Raw genomic sequence first — 6,653 nt, forward strand, 5'->3', positions numbered from 1 at the left:
CAAAAGAATGGGTCTAAGGCATTTCAGCCTGCTTCAGTTGAAACAGTCTAATCTCAAAATCAGACCAAAATGCCAAACAGGTACTTTCATATAGAACAAGGACTTACCCAGAAAGACGAAACTTAAAATAGATCCCAAATAAAGCCTACAGAGCATCAAATGCAAAGAGAGCATGAGCTCAGATCTAGAAGAAAGACATACCTTCAAACTCCAGGGTCACTGAGAAAGCAGTGAGTGATAATGGGGTCAGTTGTGTGTACCACACCTGTTTGCTCACAAGCCCAGAGCCTTTAAGGATCTTCTCTGGTCCCTGCATGGACCGCCAAGGTGTTGACCAAATAAACAGATAAATAGCCAAATATTTCTCTAGGGAATATGAGCTTTTTCAGGATCAGCAGAGAATTGCAGTTCAGGGTCTGCAACCATGCAAAACAACATGCAAGTGCCCGCATGGCAAGGGAAGGAGCACACTTTTATAGAAGAAAAAGGAAGTTGGGAGGGCTATAGTAAGCAAAGAATCCATGGCTTTTCATTGGCTGAATCCTTGTGAGGAAAGAAAAGGAGTTTTTCTTCTTCCTGTTGGGATCTGCTAACATTGCAAGGTGTGAGAGCTCTCCATTCTGGTCTCCCAAATTTTAATTTAATTTAATTTGGGTTTCTGGGTTTTTTTTAATAAATAAATTTATTTATTTATTTTTGGCTGTGTTGGGTATTTGTTGCTGCGCACGGGCTTTTCTCTAGTCGCAGTGAGCAGGGGCTACTCTTCGTTGCAGTGCGCGGGCTTCTCATTGCAGTGGCTTCTCTTGTTGTGGAACACGGGCTCTAGGCACGCGGGCTTCTGTAGTTGTGGCTTGCGGGCTCTAGAGTGCAGGCTCAGTAGTTGTGGCGCTTGGGCTTAGTTGCTCAGTGGCATGTGGGATCTTCCTGGACCAGGGCTCGAACCCATGTCCCCTGCATTGGCAGGCAGATTCTCAACGACTGCGTCACCAGGGAAGCCCTGGGTTTCTGTTTATTAATTTTTTTACAACAGTGATGGGAAGGCTGACACAATTCTTTAAAAGAAAAATATTTTGTGCATTTCTGTAAACCTAATGTATCTAGTATATCTACAGCTTAAAAATGAGCCTTGTAGACCCAGCCCTTGATCCTTTCTCTTTAGCCGATCCCACCCAAAGGGCAGACTGTGGCCATGAATCTGGGGATCATCTATGTATCTCTGTGGACAGTTGGTGGGCTGGTGAGTTTAAGGTAACAATCAAAACTCAAATTGATGACCTTTCCTCAACGAATCAATTCAATCTAGAATCCCAATTATAGAAACAAAAATAGAAATGAGAACTACTGCTTTTACAAAAAAAAAAAAAGGAAAAATCTCTTTGACCCAAATATTGTGAATGTTTTGACATGAGGTTTTAGACACTATTTTAAAAATTAGTAGTTAATTTATCCAATTATGAAAATATCAATTAGAGAAAACTAGTAACCTCAAAACTTGCTTTAAATACATGGGACAAAAGTAGGAATTTGTAATACATTAATAACTTTTTGTTTATACAGACCTTAATTATTATCTCTCTGCAATACCCTTCCTTGCTATGGTTGATTCTGGCATAATGGGAATATCATCAGACAATGTCACCTTTCTGCCACCATCCAAGGATCAAATGAATTTTTGTTATAATGTTTCTAGCTGTTATTCATCCTTTCCAGATACAATGAAAAAATGGAATAAATTTTACCAGGTTTTGGCGGGGGTTTTTTTAGGGTTTTAAGTAATACTCTTCGAGAGTAGTCAAGTAAATTTTGAATAATATTTAATGTAAGATTTTTTATGCATCGAACAGTATGTTCCTAAGGAATAAAGTTCTAGTATCTAAATCTTTATTAGGATGACAACAATATTCATATGAGTAGATTACTGCATGACATCATATCTCATTAGCACCCACATTAATATGAAGACTGCCCTATCCATTCTTTTCACACCAAATAAATTATATTCAAAACCTGTAGAAATTATGTCTTCATAGTGCATGTTCATCACATTTTCAGGTCAAGTGAGCAGTAAACTCTATAAATACTACTAGGGAATAGATTGCGGTGAATTTGATCAGCTTATTTCAACTCCCTTTATAAACCATCACCTGCGCTGACTAAAATGATAATCTGACAATCAGAATCAAATGTTGATGTCCAAAGTGAAGTGTCACGGGTGAGAGAGTAAATGACCAAAGATCAGGTTTCCCTTTAGAGAACTTGTTCATTATGCTGCATATGATTAGGTGAAAATACTCTTATACCTCCTCCCATTTCTGACTTTTAAAACTTTGTGGAAAGTTCATTGCACGGCAAGAGAAAAACAAATAAATGAAATACTACATTATAAAATTCTGAGCATTTCAAAACCATATGGTTTATTTCTTTCAAATGGATTCAGTAATACTAGTAATTATTATAGCTAATATTAAGCTCTTTGGGGAGAATTAAGCATTAAGTTTTTTATACTTTAACTCTTAAATGTTCTCCCCTCATTTAGAATATTGAAAAATTATATTTATAAATAGAATTGATTTTCAGAAAGAGAGATTGTTATAATTGCGTAAATATTAATAACATTTTCCTTCTTGGATAGCAGGTAAAGTCATATTCTAGAAACTTTGATGACCTCTTGAAGTACTTATGGGTTGCACATGTCTCATCCCTGAAGGTTGTTCATGAAAAATTTCACAGTAGGTAAGAATGGATCTAAAGTTATTTTTTTAATCTTACACTATCTTTCTATCTTACACTATCTTTTTCGCTGAAATGTTTTTCAATTTACCTATATGTCAACCATCGGGAAGTATTATGATAAAGATAAAACTGATAAGAAAAAATTTTACTGGATAAAACTTGAAAGTATTTTATAAGTAGGTATATTTCCAGACCAGGTGATACAGATAATACAGATATAACATTATTCATTACAAATTAAAAATGAAAATTTCTTTGTCAATAAGAAGAGAAAATGGAACGTAAATTGAAAACAGTATGGAGAGTCCTCAAAATATTAAAAATAGAACTACCATATGATCCAGCAATTTCACTGCTGGGTATTTTCTGAAAAAAAAAATGAAAACACTAATTTGAAAAAAATATATGCACCCCTCATGGTCATTGCAGCATTATTTACACTAGCCAAGACATGGAAACAAGTGTCCACCGACAGATGAATGGATAAAGAAAATGTGGTATATATACACGGTGGGATATTATTCAGCCATAAAGATGAAGGAAATTTTGCCATTTGCAATAACATGGATGGACTTTGAGGGCATTACTCTAAGTGAAATAAGTCAGACAGAGAAAGACAAATACTGTGTGACCTCACTTATATGTAGAATCGTTAAAACAAAACAAAACCCCCAAAAAACAAAAACCAAGCTCATAGACACAAAGAACAGATTGGTGGTTGCCAGAGGTGGGAGGTAGGTGAAATGCGGGAAAGGGGTCAAAATGTACAAATTCTAGTTATAAAATAAATGTCATGAAGACATAATGTACAGCATGGTGACTATAGTTAATGGTATTGTATTGCATATATGAAAGTTTCTAGGAGAGTAGATATTAAAAGTTCTCATCACAAGAAAAAATTTGTAACTGTGTAGGGTGACTAATGTTAACTAGACTTGTGGTGATCATCTTGCAATATACACAATATCAAATCATTATGTTGTACAACTAAAAAAAAGAGAAAAATTGTCTATCTAGTATATATCATTAGGAAAAAATATCAAACTACCTGAAAATCAGGAAAAATTCTCTATAGGTTATTTCATTTTTCAGTGGTTACCTGAAATGAAAATCATGTGTTCTTAAAGAGATATCCAAATCCAGCAGAAATTGAAATTGCTAATCCTCTTTGATTTATATCTTTACATTTTGAAACAATGAGAGTTGGTCACATTCCAGAGTTTATGCAAGTAGAGCATGTTTTATGAAAAAGGCAAAACATTTGACTAAAAGTACATATTTTCTGGGATGATAATTTCTAGATTTAAATTCTAAGAACATCTCTTCAAAGTTTCAAATCTAGGGGCTAAATCAATACCATGTTTTTACAGTCTGTAATCTAAAAAGTAGAATAATGTAGTTTTGAAGAAATTAGCTGTTTTGTAAGTTCAGTTGGCAAAGTTCTGAGTAGACTAATTCTAAATGCATACTCCCCCTCACTTGTCTATTAGGTTACAACATTACTCTAAACAAGAAGCAGAGTTTGAAAGCAGCAGGGCTTTGTTTGTGGATTATTTAGCTCCACCCCTCTTCCCTTCAGCTTTGATTAGAACATATGGACTCCAGAAGGGCCTGCCAACACAAATGCTTGTTAGTGGGAATAAAGCCCCCTTCATCAGTGACTTTACAGGCTTTCAGAACACAGTCCTGCTTGGTGTAAATTTTCTCCACAAAGTGTATAAGTATATAGGGAAGTGACACAAAGACTTTATTTTTTTGTAAATTCTATATGTTGTGTCGATTTCATAGGTAATGAAATATCATTAGAATCATAATTATGAATCACTACAACAGATCGTCTAAAGAAAGAAATGTTGACTTCCTGTACGTATCTGTTTCAAAGTTTTCACAATAACCTTTGTAGGCTTTTTTTTTTTTTAATTTATTCTTGGCTGTGTTGGGTCTTCGTTGCTGCTTGCAGGCTTTCTCTAGTTGTGGCGAGAAGGGGCTACTCTTCGTTGTGGTGCACAGGCTTCTCAGTGCGTTGGCTTCTCTTGTTGTGTAGCACGGGCTCTAGGCGCATGGGCTTCAGTAGTTACAGCACGCAGGCTCAGTAGTTGCAGCGCACGGGCTGTAGGGCATGCGGACTTCAGTAGTTGTGGCACGTGGGCTCAGTAGTTGTGGTGCACAGACTTAGTTGCTCCATGGCATGTGGGATCTTCCTGGACCAGGGATCGAACCTGGGTCCCCTGCATTGGCAGGCAGATTCTTAACCACTGAACCACCAGGGAAGTCCTCTTTGTGGGCTTATGATGGGTTTCATTTAATGGGACATATTATAGGCCCTCCCTTACTTAGCATGTCCTCTCTTCTGGAGTCTTCGCACAAAAACAGCAGATCAGTACCACCACATTTTAGTTTGACAAGGAGATAAGAGAAACCTCTATTTAATTCTTGGATAAGTTTTGCTATTTTATTTTATTTTACTTTGTTTTAAAATGAAAAATATAATAATGATACTTGCCATGACTAACAGAACCATGAAATAATTTTATGTGACCTTTCTTCAGCCAGTTCTACAGATTATAGACATAAAGGAAAAAATCTGATCCCCTAAATTTCTGGTTTTGGAGGAGGTATATTTCTCTAAAATTTCCAAATCCTAGGCTTACTAATAGTGGAAAACAGAAGAAATCACATAATGGTAAATTTGAAAATTACTGTATCATTCAATTTCCCAGATACTATTTACCATTTACCCTTGTTCTATTGAGGAAAAAAATATATATATTTTTTAATATATTTTTATATATATATCTAATTTCTATTCCCTAAAGCCAAATTCAGAAATAAGATATGAGTCAAAATAAAAATGGATGCATTGTAAATTTAAAATTGTGTATGCCTTACTTAGGGTAACACGATATTTGAATAAATAAACTTTGAATTATAATGGCAAAACTCAATAGGATTCTATTTCTCCCTCGCATAATGATTCAGGATGTTTACTCAATTGAAAGGAGGCTTTCTTCCATGGTAATTCAAGGATTTAGGATCCTTCAATCTGTGGCTTCGTCAATCTTTACAGCTTCACCATTGTATGCTCAGTACAAAAATCAAAAGAATTAGAGAGCTTAAAGAGAGACCCCCTTTTAAAGGCCTAGGACTAGAAGAGATAAGCATAACTTTATCTCACATAACTTTGGCAAAAATACAGCCCCACTGGATGGAGGATGGGAGGGACTTGGGAAAGTTCATTCTTGTCTGAGCCCCACTGATAGGGGAATCACAAAATCTGTTGAATTGCCAGTCATCTTTGCCACATTGTCAGATACAGAAAGTAAAATCTAGGCCAAGATGATTTAACAAACTTGAACTTCCCAGTATGTAAAGAATGAGGGATGAGATGAATGGTTAGAGTTTATTTCATTTAAAAATTATAAAATTTCTAAATTTTTGTAAGCTCTACTTTTACTAAAATTAGCTTTGGATTTAGTAAGGAGTTTTGAATTCACTGTAGGCTACAATAAAAAAGAAAAAGATGCAGAAAAGAAACAGTAAATTGGAACATAGTTAAACGAGTTACCTAGCTTCCTCACTTCCTCTGGTAATTGCATGCTGCCACTGATGCTCAGAATTCAGAAACTGTGCTGAAAACCTTGGCAGATATTTTTAGTTAATTCAAGTATAGACAAAATAATAATAAATAGAATATCATTAATCAAAATATTTTTACAGTTGAACATGTCTGGTTCATAGTTAACATATATTAAACTTTTTAACGTAACATTCAACTACATTTTTGATATAAAAAAATTTAAGATTTTTCTTTACACTAACAACTGCACTAAATTTTCTTGTATTTTAGCCTTTATGCCATGATATTTTTGTGACTTCAAGTCTCCATTAATTTGGCATTTAAAAAAATTATTTATTTATCT

The 6,653-nt window shown here is 34.9% G+C and overlaps 1 protein-coding gene across 1 annotated transcript; it reads left to right on the forward strand.

Annotated features, from left to right (window-relative positions):
* The first annotated feature begins 1,119 nt into the window (after nucleotides 1–1,119).
* Nucleotides 1,120–4,470, forward strand: LOC132437135 (protein LEG1 homolog). Its single transcript, XM_060030425.1, has 4 exons — nucleotides 1,120–1,237; nucleotides 1,558–1,742; nucleotides 2,633–2,733; nucleotides 4,224–4,470. The coding sequence occupies exons 1-4, from the start codon at nucleotides 1,120–1,122 to the stop codon at nucleotides 4,468–4,470; spliced, it is 651 nt and encodes a 216-aa protein (XP_059886408.1).
* The last annotated feature ends 2,183 nt before the right edge of the window (nucleotides 4,471–6,653 follow it).

This window comes from Delphinus delphis, chromosome 14 (genome assembly GCF_949987515.2).
Source record: "Delphinus delphis chromosome 14, mDelDel1.2, whole genome shotgun sequence".
Lineage (NCBI taxonomy): Eukaryota > Metazoa > Chordata > Mammalia > Artiodactyla > Delphinidae > Delphinus > Delphinus delphis.